At 37.1% G+C, this 22,665-nt stretch overlaps 1 protein-coding gene across 27 annotated transcripts in view; it reads right to left on the bottom strand.

Moving 5' to 3' along the window:
- LOC18443598 (Metallo-hydrolase/oxidoreductase superfamily protein) overlaps nucleotides 1-22,665 on the bottom strand; it is a 69,247-nt gene that overhangs the window by 15,774 nt on the left and 30,808 nt on the right. For 6 of the 27 annotated variants that reach the window (XM_088867486.1, XM_088867490.1, XM_088867488.1 and 3 more), the window contains 8 exons: nucleotides 20,727-20,839; nucleotides 16,355-16,396; nucleotides 7,407-7,483; nucleotides 4,372-4,491; nucleotides 1,906-1,982; nucleotides 1,725-1,788; nucleotides 1,508-1,558; nucleotides 1,382-1,430 (listed from right to left, as the gene is read on the bottom strand). In XM_088867486.1, coding sequence (XP_088723612.1) covers nucleotides 1,382-1,430; nucleotides 1,508-1,558; nucleotides 1,725-1,788; nucleotides 1,906-1,982; nucleotides 4,372-4,491; nucleotides 7,407-7,483; nucleotides 16,355-16,396; nucleotides 20,727-20,736 — 490 coding nt within the window. In that variant the 5' untranslated portion in view covers nucleotides 20,737-20,839. Of the gene's footprint in view, nucleotides 1-1,381; nucleotides 1,431-1,507; nucleotides 1,559-1,724; nucleotides 1,789-1,905; nucleotides 1,983-4,364; nucleotides 4,492-7,404; nucleotides 7,484-10,683; nucleotides 10,775-13,952; nucleotides 14,157-14,381; nucleotides 14,438-16,354; nucleotides 16,397-20,726; nucleotides 20,840-22,665 lie in introns of those variants that run through there. The other 21 variants (XM_006853785.4, XM_020673158.2, XM_020673157.2 and 18 more) reach the window with 13 other exon arrangements.

Below are 22,665 nucleotides of genomic sequence, written 5' to 3'. Positions count from 1 at the left end.
GAATATTGGGTTTTCTTCTTCCTCTTTTTTTTTTTTTTTTTTTTCTTTTTTAATTCAACTTTGGATTTTTTTGGCCCATATTTAAGAGTGGGTTTCAGTTTGAGTTTTTTGACACTTTATTAAGATAGGGTAACTTGACTTTAATAAAATTTCAACAAACTCAAGCATCCTAGGACTTTTCTATGTTATTAGTCCATAAACTGTCCTAAGAATGGAAAAGGGAAAGTAATTTGCTTCTACCTTATTGTCCCTTTTCATTTTTTTGACTCCTTTTTACTGTTTGATGTGTCATACGTGACTTTTTTAAATACTTGGGTTTTTTTTTTTTTTTTTTTGATAAAGTTAAATATTTGGGTTTTTGCTTTGAAACTTTTATAGTTTTGATTTTATTAATTATTATATCATATATTTGTAAGTTATAATCGCACATTCAAGCAGTATCCAATAGATACATATAAAGAAGAGAAACAAACTCAAGCAAGAGAGAATGAATAACCTTGTTTTGGTGCAATATAACCAGAACATGGAGCGGTATCAAGAACAAAATGTCTACCCATTTACTGTGAGAAAAATGGATGATACCAGCAAGTGATTGTTTGATGGTGAAAATGATAAAGTATTCCCTAGAAAGAGCTTGACCTGAAGCCAAGTACATGAGGCTGTTGGAACCCCATCGAGCCCTGTAACAGGCCACTAGATCTCAAATCTCAAAGGAAACCGGTTGAGGAGAGTGAGGAAGGAGGATGAGGAGGAGGATGCACTTAGGAGTATTTTGAGTTTTGACTTTTATGACTTTCTGTTATAGTGTATGATGGTCGATGTGGATTATGGAGTATTGGTTGACTATGACACATTGGGATATGCAAACAGATGTTTATGCAACTATTTAGTGATCTAGACAACTATATAAAATTTTTGGGCAAGTTTCATTCTTCTAAAGATAGCAATTTAATTTCAAGTTTCAACCTCATGCATGTATGAGTTTGAAATTAGCACAACATAATAACAGTCAAAAGGGACCAAGAGTTTACATAGATACATACACACACACACACACACACACATATACATAATAAATACACATAAATATACATATATATAAGCTCAATTTTTGTGTGTGTGTGTCTTTTCTGTTTCTTTTTTTTTGTGTGTGTGTTTTGTTTTTTTTTTGGGAGGGGGGGGTGGGGGTGGGGGTGGTGGTGGTTTATCCAACTCAAAGCCCAGAGGATCCACCCCCTGCACTCTCTATTTGGGTTGCCGAGGAATCTAGGGCTCCGTCTGGGCAGCGCAATATCCCTTCTAGACATTGATACTAATTATTCACTTATTATGGAACTCCATGATGAACAAGAAGTGACAAGATGGAGAAGTACAACATTACCAGTGAAAAGTGTTTTCCTTGGTTGAATCTTCCGGACTTCCTCTAAGGCCTGGTATTGTAAAGGATTGACATAACTAACGTATTCCAAGACATGAAAAGGTCGACTACTGCACGAAAAAAACTCACCCTAGGTAGTCCAAAATGAGTAGAAGATGAACGATCGGGTCTTAATGCATCCTGAAAAAACAAATTTATAAGAAATAAGTATTTGAAGAGAATAAAGGAGAATAACCTAAAACCTGCAGTAGTTTTAGAAATGGAAGTAACTTGGCATACTGATGATGTTCACTACATTCACTACATACTAAGAAAACCTAAGAGCAATTATGCAAGTCTTTGTTACCAGAATTAGCAAGTCACAGTCATTGAGGAGTGGATATGTTTCCTCAGGTAGCTCACTAACATCACTGTAATTCAAAAATAGATCTTCTCAACAAAACCATAAGAGCTCTAAAAAATAATGATATCATACATTCAAAAGCATTAATCGGACCCAAGTCCTAAATCATATTTACTTGCCTTACCTAATGTAGCAAATATTTCCAAAGCGAAAACCAAGGGAGTGATAACCATTCCCATGCCATACGGGTAAAGGAGTCACCTAAATCAAGGTACATAGACATCAAGTTCAGAAAATATTTGCAGTGTGACAAGTCAACTCTCAAAAACAGAAGAGATATTTGCAGCGTGATATGATTCAACAAAATACTTTCGTTAAGAAGAACAAGTGGCTTCTTAAATATTTTCATGTAAAACTGGGCCTATGGTTCTTCCAATATCTTTGTTCTGTTTATATGCTGATTGTGTGCAATAGACATTTAATGAGTTACACCTTATGTAAATGTATGTTAAATTACAATAAATGGCATATATCCTCATCTTCGCTATTTTTTACTGAAATATAACACCATGAATAATTACATTAAAACAATAATGACTCCAGAGCAGGAAGCAGTAGCTAAAACAAGAGTTGACACACGCCAATTAGATTCCTGTATAAGTGCTGAATGGTTGTTACTAAAGACTTAAAAATGTCCAAGATCATCTTCAAAACATTACTAACACATATTCACACAACCTCCATTGATGATCAACAATCGAGCTACTTAAAAAGACTTGGAATCTGAGGAGCAAGGCGCTGAGATTCGACGCCTGGTCACATATAATCACTAACTAACCCAAGTATGCACTTCACACTAGTGGTAATCTTGAAACTTATGACACACTTGTCGAAAGAAACTAATGACTTTTCAATAAAAGGATGTCTTCACGAGTTCATTTAGAATCTTGTGGATCAAGCATTCCCAACAAGGTTTCCCAAGCAAGTTGCATTGTGAACAGTATGTTTGATTGGCAGTAACATAATATAAGGAAACACCAATTTCCTTGCCAAATACTAGTTTTCAAGAAATTAAAAAAGAAACATGTGCACTGTTTTAAAAAGGATGAGTGGATGGTTAAATAGATTAAATTAGATTTACAAAAAACTGTTCCAGATAAAAAACCAGACCTCAGCAACATCCAAGTGAGACAAAGCAGCAAAACTGATGCAACCATATTCCTAGCCATGACAGACCCAGTGGAGTGTAGGTCTCATCAAAGATAATGGCCCAGCGTACAGTAAATCAGCATGTTCCACAATCCCATGTCATGATCAACTACTTGCCGGAAAAATGGTGCCCAGCTGCCCAAATCAGACACAATCAATTCCTGCTTTAACTTCTATCAAAATGAGTCCCAGGAGTCCAAAACCTCACAGCTTACATGGCCGAAAATCACATTGAGAAGATTACCGATTACACCAACCTAGCCAGGAACCAACTGTGACTGCCACAAAACCTCCAGTTGTTCAATTTCGCCACTAGCTAGTTAGCCGAGTACAAACACGCCAAAGTACAAAGCCGAGAAAGAAAAGATGGCAACCAAAAGTGGCTAACCACCCACATCGAGAGGCAGAAGATTGACAAGAAACCCCAGCTTCCTGCCTGTACTCTGGGGTGTAAAGAGAGATACAGGTCATGGGGGCTTTCCAAAATAACAAAAAAAAAAGAGGGAAAGAGGTCATGGTTGCAGCAGATCCAGTCCACCTCTATCTTTCTGGTCGTAGAAAGGTAACCAACAATGGGGCTTCACTTTTTCTATCATTAAGGCATATGACTTTTTTTTTAGGAGAGGGGGAGAAAGAGAGAGAGAGGCCCCTGTATTTGGTAGCAGGTAAGAGGACTGTAGCAAGAAGGCAGTGAGGAGAGAGATGGTAGGGGTAAGTGTAAGGGAGGTGGGGTACTTTTTTCATTTCTTGGAACTTATGGGGTAAATTGGTCTTATGACTGGAGTACTTTCCTCACTTTCGTTTTACTTTTTTACGAAGAACATTAACATTTTGTTGGTAAATTTGAAACCAGCATAGTAATTTTCATAGATTATAATGTCTATCAAATGCTCAATCATATATATTTCTTAATCATAGTATATAAAGATAGGTTTTTGGTTATGTTTAAGGATTTAGCTTTGGCCAAAGGAGAAACTGCATTCATTAAATGATCGATACTCAAATGTTTAAAGTTGAAGCCAATATTAAATACAATGTAGATTCAAGATTCATGGAAAGCTTAGACAAAGTTTTGCATTGGCTGCCTACCTAACACAACCAACCTCCTTTACCCGGGCTTGGGACGGGTTAAGGGCAAGTTTAAGGCCCTCATCCTTCTTAGACCAATAATATAAAATACAATGTAAATAATGTAAACAAAAAGAATGACCGAGTGAGCACAATTCATAAATAATATAAAAGACAGTGACCATTTCAGTATCATCTGGATCACATATTTCGGGTCATTTTTTGACACAGCTCTATAGTAGCAAAAAACAGATTTAAAAATGAACTGATTAGGAATGCACAACTATCACTTAGCACCATCACGTTGCATCCAACATTCTAATATACTGGAGTTTTTCATAGTCAAGCAAGAGAAATAAGCCTCACAGATAACCTCAAGATTATGTACAACGAATGGCTCGTCTTTTATAATGTTGAACTGCAACTCAGAAACTGCTGCTCCAGGAGTGACAACACTTGTATCAACTATATAATAATGTGTCTTCTTCATCACCTGAAATGTTAAAAACGCTTCAATCGCAATGAAGACAGGATGCTTTTCAGCAAACAATAACAAGCATAAACTTTGATGTGAGCACATGTAATAGATAACTATTTCTCTACAACAGAAATCACCAAACATAAGAAAAGTAAAAAAATTCCCTCTTAACGAAGCAATGGCAACTAATCAAGACATTGTTCCATCCCTTTCTCTAGAATAAAACACTCAGCATATGAAAAGTGATCATAAATATTAAGTTCATCGAAACACTCATGGATATAAATAATATAGAGCCAAAAATAAGGTTCCAAACAAAATATTAGAAGAACACCGCGAAAATACTTCCTATGCATTGTTGAACAGGTTTGTACCAGAAATAGTTTGTTTTCTTTGTGCAGTTGTAGTTTGTCATTTACTAGTAACATTCTTTTACACATCTGGACTGTTCCAACAAAACTAGTATAAGAAATAACGAGAAAGGCTGCCTCAAGGTAGTCATCATACTTCAGGTTTATCCTTTGGAAATTTGAAATGGCATCAAGATTAGGGTTCAGAACATTGGAAAATAGGAGTTTCAGATCTTCAAGCCCAAATATCTTAGACCTTTGTAACCCAAATATTCTACAATTCAATACAAGATTATTGAATACCAATCACCAATCTGGACTTATATGGTGATTGTTTCAGGTGATGCTGGACCGCAGAATGCCACAGACAATATATCAGAAAATCCTGGAATTAATTAGTGCAGGCATGTCAGACAAACTTATGAAACTTAAACAATAAAATAAACAGAACTGTAGCTGCTCCTATGTGAATGTATGTTAAAATTGCGTGCAAATTTCCATTGATTAATAGCTTTTCTAAGGATTTTTCGTCATCTGCTCAAAGGTCAAGACATTTTTCTCCATTGCAGAAGTGATCTCACAAAGTGCCCTTTACGTAGGTCTATCCCAAGCAGTGAAAAGTAGAGTCTCACTTTAAACTTTCTTACTCTAGAATTGAGAATTTCAGAAGCAAAATAAAATTTTCTACGCAGTTAAAGATCAAAGTTAGACACCCTAACCAGGACTCTTCTGGAACATAAAGCATCACGTGATGCCTACAACAAGTGAAAGTTATGTCAGACTCTCAAAGCAATTTTTGCCCCCTTTTCTACCACTAAAGCAGTGTATAATAGAATGCCATTTTTAGCTTATGATGAACTTTCAAAGGGATTCTATAGCATTATGATTCACGTCATAGCAATTCCTGCGATGATGTCAATGCATCAAACAAATATCAGGTCCATAGCTTTCACATTTTAGTTACTTAATTAGAGTGTCGACCCCAATTAGTTGGGAAAAAGCTTTGATGATGATGAGTTACTTAAGGAGAGTATTTCGCTTCACTAAAGTACCCAATTCAAACTTCCTTATTATAGAATTTTCTTGATTATTTCGGCAATTTAAAAACTAAAAAAAAATTCGTCTAGCATGGTAAGTGATTGACCAACAAGGAAGTGTGGTCATATACATTCCACAAGCTTAACAGCATTAAGGAAACTTGAGATAGTGATTAACAAACAGGCAGTTTTGTTGATTTCCCAGTGAGGCACTTTGGAGCGGCATTGACAGAAATGAAGCGGAACCTAGCAATAGAAACAGGAAATTAAAGTTTCTCATGTGACCTGCTTCCATAGCAAAAGCTAGTTTGCAATTCTCAGTGAATTGGATTGAACATCCATGGACTGGCAAGTGTAGCATGTAACCCACGAGTTGATTAATGCACTGCAGGCCAGTGTATTTACCATGGGCTACATCCCCACTGAGTGCTCATGGTGACTAGGCATTAAATGGCGTTTGCTCCCTTAATTTCCTCAAGTTCCATGAAAACAAGAGATAAGAAATCACATCCTAGTCCACCATGAGCAAACCAAAGGCAATGAACCAATATACATGTGATGGTAGGTGATTCGTTACCATAACCACAACAATAAGGAAAATGGAGCATGAGTGCAGATGCACAAAAAAGATGAATTCACAACAGGAATTGCCGTGGAGATATTCTAGTTTTGGGAGTAGGAATGCTACCCAACTACAAGGTTAATAAAACTAAGGATGCACCTATAAAGATCAAATCATCAAACAACATATCTGCACAGACTCCTTTCTTATATATCTCCATTGAGATAGAATTGCTATATGCGGATAGAATTGCTACATCATCTATTCAAAACACTCAAGGGCATGCGGTGATGCATAATGTTTTCCATATCTGGAGAGTAATTGCTGATTTTCCTCATGCCTGGAAAGATAAATGTTTGGATTTCTATTAACAGTTCTTACCATGAGTTGCCGAACATTGAAAACTTATTATGCACAATCCCATCTTGCTCGAACGAAATCAAGGAGTGGGCAATATTAATGAAGAGGAAATGAGAGCTTCCGGAATCCAATAGAATTCTTGTGAAGTCGATCATTATCAGTGTTGTGATGAAAAGCCCGTCAGTACTTTGCATTGACAATCACCAAATGCTTTTCATTCTTAAGATAGGAGTGGTGGTGTGAATATAGGTATCATTGTTTATGGTATTCATTATTCATTATACAGGGTATCTATTAAACTAGTCTCTCATTTAGCCCTTGGAATATTCCAAATGGGTATTTAAAGCATGGTGCATTACAATTTATGTTCCATAAAACATGTAGGCATCATGAATACTTCCCTATTTTTGTCCTCATATATTTTTACACATCAACAAGTATTACATGGAGAACCTTTTAGTAGGTCTATACCTCTACAAGTTAATAGGTATCAAAGGAAGAACCGTTGGATATGAAGATCATACATTTTAGAAAGGGAAGACCATTTTGGAAATAATAGTGTCATGTTCAACCTTAGTCAATGGAATCTTCTACTTGATACTAAGGGCTCAAGAGTCAGACCTCAAAATCACGTGCTGTCACATAAATCGGGATATAAGGCTGGACATTGTTAGTCCAATCACGGAGGTCATCAAGTCCTGACAATATCAAAGTAGCAGGGTTGTTGATTCAGTAAGAAAATGTGCAGATCACATACATAAGTATTCACTTATTGAAGAAAGCTGGCTTCATGGAGACAATATACTAAAAAAATAGAGGAAAACCTCCCCATCAAGATTTTCAACCTACAAGAGAAGGTTAAGAGGCATTCTGTATAAATAATACTAAGCAAACAGAAGCAAACAATTTAAAGATATTTCTAGTATGGCATTTTCGATAAAATCTCTCTAGAAACAATGTAACATTCTGAGTAATACCCAAAGACAGAGAAATTCCAATCAAGGCAAATAATATTGCAGATATTTCATTGTGATTAAAAAGAGTGAAAGACATCAGTACTACATGACCCCCAGCCAAAGAATAGTCTTAACATTAAACAAAATGGACACAACATTCAAAAATATCTAAGCATATGTATGGAAAACTGTAGAGTGCACAGATGATGCTGAAGAGATGGTGGACCATCTCAATTTCATCGCAGCTTCAGTAGAGGTGTGCAGTCTTATATTCTGAGCCTTTTTAGGTCCTTTGGGTTTTTCCATGCTCAGTAGATGATATGCTTTCTAGCTGGCAAGGGGGTCCCTTCATCCAAAAGGGGAAGACCCTTGGTTTATCAGCCGAAGTGCCTTTTTTGGAGGCATCTAGCTTGAGAGGAATGGAAGGATTTTTTAAGGGAAATATTCCAGAGTACATACAGCTGGAACATGGTCGTGAGATTTCATTATTTCTTGGATCTTGGTTGGGAAGGTGCTCCACTTGATACTCTTCCCTTGACCTCGCTCAGGAATGGAATCATGTGGCATGCAGCAGGGTCCTGCATAGCCATTTCGTATGCACAGGTCCACCAGGACGCAACATCAACAAAATTTTGATGTGAGTTCCTTCGGTAATCCGTGCCACTCAAATGTTCAGGGTGCAATAAGGGAGCATTCGAGCAACAACCTGCTTGTCTTTCGTTGTCGTATGGGGTTTGGGGATGCCAATACAGCTGAAACAAAAGCATTCCTCACACAGCTCAAATTATTCTTTCAGGTATTCACTGCTGTGCTCATTTTTTAAGGTGACTCCTTGAATGTCATTAGATGGGCCAGGGACTGACCGTATCGATGGAGATTAGACGATGTCAAGGATGGGCCCTTGACCTCTGTCAAGATGGACCGATTACATTTCAACAGGTGCTGAGGGAAGCAAACGACCTGGCTGATTCCCTTATATGAGTGCGTAGTGGTAGACCAGGCCGCTCTGTAGGGTTGGCCCCCCCCTCTCCTGCTCCCTTAAACATACCAAGCACATCTAAAAGTTTGTCTGCTCCTATCAAAACAACTAGATGTAATTGGTTTTCTTCAACCTAAGGATGTTATCTCAAATAAAAAGACAAAAAAAGAAAAGAAAAAACAAATATTTCAATACTGATATCTCCCTTATCACTATTGGAATCTGAAACTATGAATACAGGCAAGAGACGAAGAAACCTTATCAGTTCAAAAACCCTACAAGCAAGTTGAGCAAAAATTGTAGCACTGAATTAAGAACCTTGTAGCCAAATTGCACTGATTCTTCTGGATATTAAAGTAACAAACCTAGAAACTTTCACTTTGAAATATAATCTGACAAAGCGACATGGAAGACCATTGGTTTCACAGTAACGAACATCTTTCTTTCTCCCTTCCCATTGGTTTTGCGGACTCCACCACTGCTGAGGCCATTGCCCTATCTGAGAGCCTTCCCAAATTCAGCCCTAGCTGGAGCTCTGAGCTGTTAGTTGAGGGGGATTCTAGAAACGTCATTTCTTGGGCTTCCGGCTCAGCACCTTACCCCTAGAGACTCGATCACATCTTCGATGAAATTTCTCATCTCGGAAGCGGCCTTCGAGTTTCGTGGAGGCACATTTTCAGGGAAGCCAATACTGCTGATGCTCTTGCTAGAGAGGAAGCAGCTTTCAGTTCCAACTAGGGGATCTCAGCAATTTTTTGAGTATTTTGTCCCCATTTTTGTACCTAACTTGTATCTACATTCCTAGAGTTTTGAGAACCTTAATGGTAAGGCAACGGTCCCACATTAGGAACTCGATCCTGCAGTTCCTTTAAGAGGTCTTATACAAGTATGATATCAAAAAACTACAATTTAATATCATATTAAGCCAATTTATGATATTATTCTAGTAAATTGGAGTGCTATAACTATGGGATTGGCAATAAGCTAAGGTGTGATAATGGATCATGTTGGCTCGATCCCAATTTTATCACATACTATTGATTGATCTTGTATTATGTATAGTGGGGCTTAAATCCGTCCTAGTCAAAACCTCGATCCCAGTGTCATGGGATCTTGCTCCTAAGTATCCTAGGAACTAGCTCCTTAACTTGTTGAATGTATGGACATCAGTCCTAATCCTAGGGAACTTCCACCCTATGGCAGTTCGGAGTTCCATGAACCGCTCCCGTATCCAAACCCACTCCTACCTCTAACAACTATGGTCTAGAGCACAGCACACACTTTTCAGGGCAGTAAGCTGAAGTCAATGGTACACTGCAAGTGCCTCATACTAGAAAACAAATGAACTTATGCTGATAAAACCTACTGACTCTTCCGTCATATTAAACGTTCATAAGTTCCGTCATATTAAACGTTCATAAGGAGACACTCAAGGTAATTCTCAGATCAACATTCTAACAACTAACTTGAATTCTGCAAATCTTATCTATTCTGAGGTTTTTAGCCTTCTTCCTGAACTTCAAGGAGTAGGTTTTGTGAACAAAAATCTCAACAAAAAAAATTTCCTAGCTATACGTGGAAGGAGTACAAACTTTTAAGATGCCGATTTGGGGGATTTGCATTTCCATCTTTGCACTTGCAAGTAAACCTCCTTAGCACATTACTATTAAGGCTTCTACATAAAATGTGATAAGGTCATTGCCATGTTAGAAGGGATCTAACAGGAACTATTCCCACAACGCCAAATGTTCTGGAAATTCCATGCATGAAGTTACATATTGAACCTAATTAGTGTGGTTAAGTACTGAAGGAAGGTGTCCATACATCAAAGCACAACCTTTCTATGACCAAAGAAAACGAGGTCACTTGAATCCAGTGCCCTGATAAAATATACATGAAATTTGAGAAAATGTAAAGAAACATTATTGAGAAACACCAAGAATTTAAAGATTATGATCCTTACTCCTGTAACACAGGTCCCATTACATATGGACGTAGAACCACAAGGTCCGCAGAGCAAGCCACTACAAAGGGTAGGGACAGTAGAAAGAAAACTACAAAGAAAGAAAAGGGTGCAAATGAGAACAATGTTGACAAGGGGCATAAGATTTCAATAAATAAAAGGAGAGAGACAGAGAGAGAGAGAGAGAGAGAGAGAGAGGGATTCTATCAGGCTTGCTAAATCGAAGAGAAAGAGAAGTATATTGCTTGGAAATACATTAACACACATGCAAGAATGCACAGAAATATGTATATTTGTGTGTGTAACTCCACCATGGCTAGACCCAAGCCGGTCATATGCCGATCCCAAGCTCAGATAAAGAAGGGTTGTGTTAGGTAGGGCATCCAGCACAGAACTTGCCAAATCCTTCCTATGTTATATGCTCATGCTAGGGCGTTCTTATTGTGTGACTGAAAGTATGGCCGCTCTTAACAGAGCAGGAGTGTAGAAGAGGATTCATGTAACCTACCCCAAATAGTTGGGATAAGGATTGGATGATGATAATATGTGCATGGATGATTTCATGATTAAGTAGGGAATTTGTACAAATGCAAAATGACTTTGCATAGAAAGAGAAAGGACTTAGCACAGTAAGCCCTCAATAGCATATGTTTACAATATGCCCTCTCAGGTTCATGTTCGGATATCAATCATGTAATATCTGCTCTAGTACATTAATTGTTCAAGTTACAATCACCTCAGTAAATCATCCAACTTTGTAAGTTATGATTGCCACTATATATGTTCATAGGGACATGCATAAGAATAGCAAAATCAGCCAGTAAGTGGCTGCAACAAAGGTCCTATATTGCACCTATAATCAAGATTTGACCATCACACATTGATTTTCGCTTTTCCATATAGACAGTTTTTCCACCCAGCAATAAATTATCAATTGATCTAGCCTGGTATGCCTCCAATTATTATCCGATTTGTGAAACTTCTCATGTGGAACAGAAAAAAAGAATGATGTTTTCAACAACAAAAAAAATAGAAGACATTAAAATCCAATAAATGCTTCCATCGGGAAAATTTGAAAAAAAAACTCGTAAAATAGTTTATGAGAGCAATTTCACAAGCAAGATGAGGTAAAAATATCAATATGCCAAATACCGATAGTTACCTCTTTATTTTTCCTTTCTTTTTTTCTTTTTTTTTCTTTTTTATTTTTTGGAGATTTTTGTATCTCTAGCTACGTATGTCAGAGGAAACATGTGATTTAGAAAGATCACGAATTACCATAGGAGAATATATTGGTTTCTTTTTTAACTTATTCATTCCCATATTTTGTCGGGGACATACTTCCTTTGGAGGGTAAAAATTCCCCCCACTGGCCTTGCAACTTAAATGCATGGGAAATAGTTCATGTCTACCAGTCATTGAAGTAAAAGTGATCTATAGGTTCTTGAATATTCATTGCATCAACTCCTGTAAGAATGATATCATCCCTGAATATAACTACGAAGTATCCTTAACATAAAGTTTTTATGAAAATTGAATTATCAATGCTATTTTGATCTTACGCCTCTCAAACAGGACCATAACATGCTCCTAGTGACTATTTAGGGACATCTTGCTGTGCTGCAATATATTGGCTCCAAGAAGAGATGTCTCCTTCTAGTCTATAAGCAGTGAACCCCTAGGACACAAGTCTTGCTATACATCTTTCAAAACATCTCTTTAACTTGGTCTGTAGGTTGTGCAAACATGCATCAGACAAGTTGTTTTTCATTTAGGTTTTGATAAGTTATGCTTCTCACTTTACATCTTATCGTCATTATCTTTCTACAAAGGTGGATTAACAAAGCCTTCAGCAATGCTGGACAGTCCCTTGATTCAAGGAACACTGAAGGAGGAAAGGAGTTAGAGTGAAATGACACATCACTAATGATGGAAGACAACAACTTATATAAGAATGGTTCTTCATACTCATGCGTCAGGCCAATCAAGACAGCATAACAAGACAATGGAGACAAAATAAGGTTAAGCTCTATTAAATACCCTCAATAATGTCAGCCATGTCCTGGATGAGCTTCACAAGTTACAGTTTGACAGCTAGAGTTAGGCCATGGCCAGCTCCTCAGGCCTGCCTACACAAGTGGAGTCCTTTCCACTTGTCAGTGCTTTCATGGATTTGGCCCTTATAATCAATGGATTACAATTGGATAAGTTCATCCTTGGACTGTATAAGAGATTGCTTAAGCAATCACATATGCACGTGTGGCTCTACCTCATGACGCCAGTGCAGAGACAGTGACCTCATCAAAATGGGTTCCCAAGAATACCTGTGCAACAAGGTGAAAAGAAGTTCCATTCCCATACTAACTATAGTTCGCAACCAAGAAGGTGGCTCTATTGCTCTCACAAGAAGCTCCAAAACGCCTGTATAATCACCAATACCACCTGCATAATCACCAATACCACCTAGATCTTCATCAGCGGTTGGTAATAAAGAAAGAACCATCTACTATTTTGTATATCTCTCACAAGAAGCTCCAAACTGCCTGCATAATTCACCAATAACACCTAGATCTTCATCGGTGGTTGGTAATAAAGAAAGAACCATCTATTATTTTGCTAACCAAAATCCATGATTAAGAACTCAAGGTTCCATAGCTAATCAGACCACAGCAACGCTAGTATCTCTTGAGTACATATATGGAGCGACAAAAGTGTGTTGCTGATATTCAGTAGCTTTAAAATATCATCTAGCCTCAACAGAACCAGTAACTCTTGCCTTGTCCATCTAGTCATGTTCAGTAAATCATTTCCACAATCAATGCCTGAGGTCAAATATTCTAGACACAATAACACCATAGACAAAACAAAAAGGAAGAAGAATATTATGAAGTGAAATATGCCTCAACATCTCTCCTCTTATGAAGTTACAGCAATCATATAACCCTTGTGCTCCCATAAAAATAAAATCATCACATGTTACAAGTTGAAATTAAGCCACCTACAGCTGATCTAGCATAGAAATGGAACAAGAATAGAGCACATTGTGAAATATTCTGCAGCACTAGGGAATTAACAATGGAAGGAGAGAGAAGAGGTTTGGTCAAATATCTCAGCTACTATTAGCTTTTTCAGACATGATTTGGTTTATTGTAATTTTTTTTTAAGATGCAAGATAGAGTGCCATTTTTTTACTTCTTTTTTATAAAGCAGTGTTTAAAAACTCAGCAACTCGAACTCAGACACGCCCGTATCACTTGTAATCAGCAAACCTTACTCATTCCAGATGACCCTGCTTGGATAACCCAAGAGTTGAAATAGTTTGACCGACTATTGAACCTGTCCGGGTCTTGACCGAATCTTCAGAAAAACATGTGAGTTTGGTGCGAGTCATGACCTGCCAGAATTGGGACTTGGCAAGGTCACTTAAGCTCGACCCTTTCCTGGTTCCATTCCCGGTCCCATGTTTATAAACACTGTTACAAATATTAGATATTTAAAAGCTCCTAAAAATAGATTCAAATTTAGTAGTTAGGAGTAATTGAAAATGATAGGCAAAAGATCATACTTGGTCCACAATATGCAAATTGAAACAAGAGGTTATCAAGACAAGATTTCAATAGGTCAAAAATTGTTTGGTCAATAGAAACTTTCAGAATTCACACTTCATCACTAAATGGAGTCATGCAGCACATAGGTACCTCCAATTGCATCAGCATGAGAATGGGTAATAATGACAGCATCAATGGATCTTAACCTGATAAATTGAACAACAGTCAACAAAGACAAAGAAACATTGTACGATCCACGTCAGGCTTATATGCAGAAAGTGAAGTCTGCTAACAATCCAGGTCAAGCATTAAAATGTGAATTGTTAGGTACCAAATATACAGAATAAAAATTATCTAAGAGATCAACAATATCATGATAATAGACTAGAGGACTTATGCCAGTATTGGAAATACCAAGAACTCCACATCTGCAACCACTTATACTAGCTAAAACAACCCAACACAACCATATAACATCCTCACAAAGAGGAAGGGGGAGGAAAAAGGGAAGGTGGGGGTATAGTTTTGGCATGTTAGCCTGGAAATTATTACATTAAACAATCTCAGGTTAAGAGGTACCCCACTTTAGGTCTCTTAACTTGATGACCTGGCTGCAACCTGGCTACCAAAGGGTATGCTCTACATAGGAACATATCAAAACGACATGAAATGATGAGACCATTCAGTTCAAGCTAACCTAGGCTGAGGGTTTAAGACGTAGTCCCTTTTAGTCCTTTTTCATAACCTAGTATGCACATATGAATGATATCCAGGGATATATTGGTTGCTCAATCGGCAGGAAAAATGGGTACCTAGCCGAAGCCACAAGTATTCATAGAACTCTTCTACCTCACATCATCCCAATTAGGCTTGCAAACAATTTTGGAGCATGTTGCTTTATAAGTATGCATCCATCTAGCCTGGGCCCATAATCCATCTAGCCTGGGCCCAGAACAGACATCTGCAACTCTGGGGTCCGCTACATGAATCCTGATTCTCCACTCTGCTCTATTAAAGGCTCAATAGAAATGCATCCAATACATTAAAAATTATAGATATACATCAGTAGAGATAACTGATCCCCAAATAATCCTTCACAACACAATAAGGATGATTTCAGAGAAGAAATGCGGACAAGAATGTTTAGTCGTGTAAATGAGTAGTCTTCATCTTGAGTAGTTTCATTAAAAAATGTATATTCACTAAGGGCGCGTCTGAGTTCAAACCACAGTTTGAGGGCATTTTGCACTTTGATTCAATTCCAAAAAAAAAAAAGAAAGCAAAGTACTTTTTCTTGGGGGAAGGGGGGGTTGGTATGTTTGGTTGCCCACATGAAATGTCTATTGATTTGCAACAAAGCCCTAGAATAAATCACACCCCCATTGAAATGTCCATTGATTTGAAATCACAGCCCCATCCTCTTCAGGCAAACATATCTTTTGATACACAAATCCTCAGAATAAACCCTCCTTCCTCAGGTCAGCTGACATTGTACTACCACTCAAACAATCATTTATTATCCTTTATGAATGAGGAAAGAAGCCAAATTTGACAATGAAGTTAGGGTTTCTTTTGAGGCAGTACCGCTTCCATTGCCCAGAGTTGCAGATGTCTGTTCTCAGAATGGATTCTGGCGGAATTGTCGATAATTATGGCGAAAGGAGAGAGGAAGCCATTGGAGGGACACCATGTATGACTTGGGGGTGGCCAAACTGCATTTGATGCTGATTCATTTTCATTTGCAGCCAAACAAGGGATAATTGTTTTTTTCATTATCAACATGTTCAATATATATCTAAATTGTATGCTGGTTCCCTTGGGACTACCAATCAAGAACCTTCTTAAAACTGTGTTCTCCCACTTCCTACATCCAATCCCACTTCAAACCCATGAAACTAAAGATTAAAAAGAATTTCTTTATCACATGCTTACACCTAATTAATCAGGGTAGTAACTAACAGCCGAAAATTATATCCATATAAACCATAAGTTATGAAAAACAAATATAAAGTAGCTTAGTCCATCTCTAGAGCCTAAAAAGGATACATCTCTCACATGCATACTAATATGTGAATCTGTATAACAAGTCGTAAAAGTTGTTCAAGAAAAAAGTTAGGCCTTACCCAAATTTTGGAAACCACTTAAGAGCACTATGATAGAAAAATCTGCAACAAAAAAACTCAAATGAATTTTCTAGTTTCTACACTACAAAGACAAAACAGGTATAAAAAAGCACAACAAGGCAGTCATATGTAGTTTCAATGAAACACACAATCTGGATCACATTTCACACATGTAAATTAGAAAATGTAAGATCTCATAACCACGTATGGTAAAAGAAAACAGAATTTCCAGATTTGGATGACATAGGGCTTAATATGAGGGCTCCATGTCGGAGACAATTAGACTATTCAAATGTATGAGCAATCAAGCACAAGTCCACATTCCACAGTATAGAAAAGTCATGCAATAAAATACTAAGAAAAATGAAATGAAGGGCATCAATTTAGTCTTCATCTTCATTGGCATCAACCCCAAAAACACCGTCTAATTCAAGCCATAATCATCAGAGTCATCAACTCTTCAACATAATAGCCCCCCTCCTTAGTCTCTTCTGAATCGGTTTCCTCCTCATCCTCCTCCTCCACTATCTCCCTCTTCCCCATCCTCCTGTGTACCAAGCATAGCAGTAGATCTAATAGCCCTCCTACATCAGAAGCTAGCCCCGAAGCCTCCTCAACCATATCCCAAGTCAAATGCCCATCACGGAAGAACCACTTCTGCACTAGTATCAACCACTCATTCGCATCATATCTCTTTCACAACAATGAGATTCTTCCTGTCAAGCTCATTATAGCGATCATTTAGTCTCTAATTATACTGAACAAAGACTAAATCATTGACTTTCTTTTGTTCAAGCCTATTCCTTGTTTTTGTATGCACTTGTGCAAAAATGCATTAGGCATGAGCTAGATTTTAGAGAACTGGAGTAACTGAGTTATACAATAAAGTGAACTTATAATTAAAGCATGAACTTATTAGTTATAACCTATAACCATAATTTGTAACTTATATACTTGTATCTTACAAATTGGAAAATAGTAATATAATGATAATAATGTGAAAAATTGTAATATTTGCTAGTTACTGACATAGCATTCCAAATGAGCTCCGATTGTGTTAGCAACTAAATGAACTACATGTCAAATCCAGTATGCAGATGGTCATCTTTTGCAAAGTAGGGACCACTACTCCCATGTTAGTTCAACCATTGGCCTACAATTGCATTGTTTGTATTTTAATACTATAAGACAAATTTGTAAGCCATAGTTGGTTTTTAATAAAAATCAAGTATACAATATTCACCTTATTAAACTATGATAGAAATTAGATAGATTATCAGGATCAGATTTATTCTTTTGTCTCACAGCCATTTCCTTCAAAATCTTAAAGCACACTTATGTAAGATCAATTCTTTAGCAGAAATCTTATTCTAGATATCCTTATCAGGAATATGCTTCTCAAGACACTCATAGAGCTCTTCCATAATTGCATTCTTCATCTTAATATCCAAGTCTGCATATAATAAATTTGGGTTCAGTTCAAATAGTACCCAGCCACATGCAAGGGCCAATAAAGCTTCTTATCCCACTTTGTACCTATAATCTCTCATATTAGGCCATACAAGCTCTCACTATTCCCCAATGCCTCGGGCATATCTCTCTTGACTCTAATGCATCATCTATAAAGCCAATGGTGGCTTCACCTCAATATCAACCGAGCGCAAAACCTAGACCAAGGGTACGAATACCTTACGTGAGTGCACTACCCTGCTCCAAAAAGACCTAGACAAAACAATATCACATACCCTCTTCCCTTAAGCATGCTTACACCACCTGCATCTAGACCAATCTTCTGAAGTGAACATAGACCAAAATTGGCTCTGAGATCAATTTTTCTCTAAAGAGCTAGAAAACTGGTGGCAAATCTCATAACCGCAAGCCTCAAGAGAATCCCTCTTCTCAGTCCACTTTTGTTTCATGCTAAGGTTTATGGTATGACTATAGATCCACAACTTCATGGCCTTAACTTTATCAAGTGTCCCCCTTTATGCTTGGCATTTCATCAATAGTCTCAAGCATGATGTCTATGCATTGTTCTTATGGTGTCCAAAATAGAAGGCTGATTTTGTGTTATAAGTTGGCAGCAGACATATTGAATGCAACCATGTTTGTCACCACATGTATCATATGCTCCTCTCGAACCTCCTTATACCTTTGCCAACCAAAGAAAATATTTACTGTCCATCATAAACGTCAATAGAAGCATCAATAGACATCAAAAACTTTGTCCCTAAAGGATTCGCAATCAAATTCATTACACTCTTGCTTCTCTTACATTCCACGAATCTGCAATGATTGAAAAATTGGAACCCAATATTGCACCTATGCATCCATGCAGGCCTTGAGGCACTCCTCCACAAGCTTTAGCTCCTTCTTTAGCAATGGCTCCCTAAGCTCTTAAGGGTTCAGCCCTTTAACCTAGGCCCATACTGGCCAATAGCCTCCAACATTGTATGGAATGTTTTTCTGCAAGCAACATCGAAAGCAATGCCCGGCTGACTCATCCACCAAGCTATGTCTTGACCTACCTGGCCTTCGTCTTCTTTTATAAACATATTTTCAAAAAGAACTTGCTTTTCTTTCTCTCTATCATTTAGTGTGGCCTGGAGATCAATGGGAACAAAACATCCCTAGGCCCCTTCATATGGGCCTTCTTAAACACTATGATTAACTCTCAATGCCTCTGGAGGAACCCACTTCAGTTGACCCTTCATCATCTTTCTCGTCACACCAACCAAACACAATAACCCCAGTCTTCAACTCTCCCCTGCTTGCCTCCGCTGCCTTTTCGTTTCCGGCGTCCAAATAATCATTTATCTCCTGAATATTAGCCAGAACTTTCTTAGATGAGTAGTATCCCTCCTAATATCGCAAGCTGTTTTGAATCTATTAATACTGCCATTTGCATCATGCTCACTGTAATTGCACCTAACTCTATTTAAATTATTCTTCTCCCAGAAGCAACCATATTTCTAACCTGGATCTCCACTCCTGGAGACATTGAAAGATCTCAAATACAGAGTGAATTAACCACAGATGAGTAACTATTTTTCCCAATTTCGAATCCTTGATTTTTAGTTAAATATTGTGCTTAAATCACCAAATCCCCCTTCCCCTCTAAACCATTGGGTACCAATGTGTTGTAATGACAGCAAAATGTACTTGATAATTGCGTACTTTTTTCAATTACTGAATATTTCAAATGTACTATTAGATTGTATTCAGTTCCATTGAGGAGCAGCAAAACTTGAAAGTGTACAGCATCCAAAACTTTGTCAAGAGTGTAGTGGCTTGTCCATACGTAATTCTCATTGCAATATGGAAAAAACATACAAAAAGGTTTACATAATGGAGGAAAAAATTGACAAGAATAAGAATCTCTATAATTGCAATTACAGTGAGCAATTACAGGCGCACCTTAAACAATCCAATTAAGGCGCACCTCCAAATTTTATCGTTACATGTAATTTTGGTGAAAAAAATTCTTAAGATTATCTCAAAATCTATTTTCATATCTAATTATAAAATTTAAACTCCAAAAATGTTTAAAATCAAGTACATCGATAAACATATGAAAATCTTGAAAATGGACGGTCTAGATGATGTATTGCAAGATGCACTATTTCTAGGACTCAAATTTTTTTTTTTTTCGTATTCATATATCTCGATGTTGAGATGACCAATTAGAGGTTTTCTCAACATTAAAACAACCTTTTCAAATAGATTTTTAAGGTGCATCTGTAATTCTACATTTTAAGGTTGCAACCTTATATAAACTTTTTCCTTTAATATGTTGCCTATTTGCAGCTATTCCACAGCTCAAGATTGTGTAGTTTTTAAATTAACCAAAATATATGAGTAAAGTGTTAATTGAGGATCTCCCATTGGTAATTTGATAAATTTCCCATGAATTAATTCTAATAAAAAGGAGCAGCTGAAAATAGCAAGTTACACTTGATATGCCTACATACATACATACATACATATATATACATATATATAGATGGATTTTTCTAATGTACCACCCCATGGAATCCTATAGGTTACATTTAGAAAGAGGCGTGAACCATCAAAATTATTTTAGTTGCCCATTTCTTTATTCTATAGCAACAAAAATAAGTAAGAGCATTTTTTCCATTGAGAAGGGTATTGTTGACATTTTTATGAAAAGACAAACAACAATACCCTTTCCAATTACAAAAATAAGCCTACCCAATTTAATGCTATGGAATAAAGAAATGGGCAACAAAAGTAATTTTGACGATTCACAGCCCTTTCTAAATGTAACCTATAGGATTTCATGGTGTGTTAGCAATACACAAATATATAATTTCAACTCAATAAAAGCCAAACTCTAGAATCATGTACATACTTGCCAGCATCAACAAGAATGTTATGTCTTCCTAATGAACTAGAATAGCAGATGAGGATGCTTGTGTTAAGTCGATTATTCTTATTACCAGGCTCCAGAGCTTTTGAACAAACCTATAAAAGTCAACCAAAATAGTAATCACAAAGAGATCAGTACACATAAGAAAGTTGATTGAAATTCTAATAAAGAATTCTTCTTGTATTGCTTCCCAATTTTCCATTCACTAATATACTAATATGACATGAAGTTTCAACAATATAATGAAATATATTATTATGACTATTCATAAGGGAGTGAAAAAAAGACTATTTATTTCCTCATAACGATTAGTTTTTGAAACAAAATGAATTCAACAAAACCAGATAATGTTACTCAAGGACATTAAATAGGAAGCTAACATGACAAACTCATGACCAAACATGATATAACAAATAGCTAGTTTCTGAAGCATATTTGATGTCTCCGTTGAGAAATCAAATATCCATAAACAAGTTAAGTTCTGCCTCAAGGATATATGATGATTTTGAGGGAATTTTGCATTCACTATCAACAGCGTTGACAAATGTGAATGTTATGAAGAAAAGTTGTAAAACTCTGATGTTGTAAAGTATGCTACCTTGAGAGGTCAATCCCAAAACGTATACCAACTGGCCACCATGGCAATATCCCTAAAACCTTCATCATTTGGATCCATGCAAAAGAACGTAGCCCACACTGATCTCTAGTAGAAGTGACCAATGATACTTATCTATTTGGGCGAGAAGATAGAGTCACCAATAGTACAAAGTATGAACATTAATAATTGCCAACAGACCTGTATAAACTACCTTGAATGGAGGATGTAAAGGTAGGGGCCATATTTCCTATACAACCCCATAATAACACGTTGCCACATAAATTTTTGCAGCTCACTTTCTAGATACACTGTAAAGTTACCTGCCAGAAAAGCAACAATAGGAGGGGCCTGCAAAGATTGAGAAAGGCTGACAGACAACAAGAAACTAGCTTATATTCCTTCAAAAGAAAAAACAAGAAATTAGCTTGTGTTATTCATCAAGCATACGTCCCTAGTAAAATGGAATATATGCTACAAGGAAATAGCAGCTAAATGGGGACTGTTAAACAAAAACATTGTTGTCAAAGTTTCACTAAGAAATGATCATCTGTACCTCTACCATACCCATAAACTAAAGACTGTAAGTAGGCAAGCTATTTCTTTCACCAGCAACCAAGAATCTGCAATATAGGTCAAACCTCCCAAGTTTTCCATACTCTTACAAACAGGTATTTGAACATAATTTTCATAAAGATGTGACAAGCAGATAGACAGCTCCAACGTTCAAACTAAGCGAGCCCCACTATGACTAGCATGCACAAAGACTTTAAGGCTTCGCAAGCTTGCTAATATGCAACTGGGAAAATGTAAGCTTATGGTTAGCCACCAAACCCATCCTTATTGAACCCAATTTGAGGACCAGTAATCAAATATCTCACTTGGTCATGGTAAGAAGAATCCCTTATGTCACTAGATTTTGACCTATAATGCAGGACCTGAGGCTAGACCTTTGTTAAACATCTTTCCTACAAAATGACAAACTTCTAATACTTGTGTGGCTTCTCCTTGTGAAACACAAGATAGGATACAAAATGAACTATAGCTTGTTGCAACAAGTTCAAGGCAGAATGTCTAGGGAATCCAATCTCATCAGAAAGCTCAAGCCACGAAAGGAAAGCATTTCTGCCTGCAACGTTTCAACATTGAGTTTCAAAAATAAAATGAGTATAGGAGCATCTGGGTCTTTCTTTTCTCAATACCATAGTTGTTGGAATCAGGAGCAGGATCTAGACAAGGACTTGGGGATCTTAATCTCAAGTTTTTGGAAATTCCAACCTCATCTTTTGGGGATTTTACTTCCAACTTTAAAGAGTATATACTCTT

The sequence above is a fragment of the Amborella trichopoda genome, chromosome 5, assembly GCF_054954075.1.
Source record: "Amborella trichopoda isolate Santa Cruz 75 chromosome 5, AtrichopodaSantaCruz75HAP2 v2.0, whole genome shotgun sequence".
Taxonomy (NCBI): Eukaryota; Viridiplantae; Streptophyta; class Magnoliopsida; order Amborellales; family Amborellaceae; genus Amborella; species Amborella trichopoda.
This window is presented reverse-complemented; position numbering and strand designations above follow the sequence as displayed.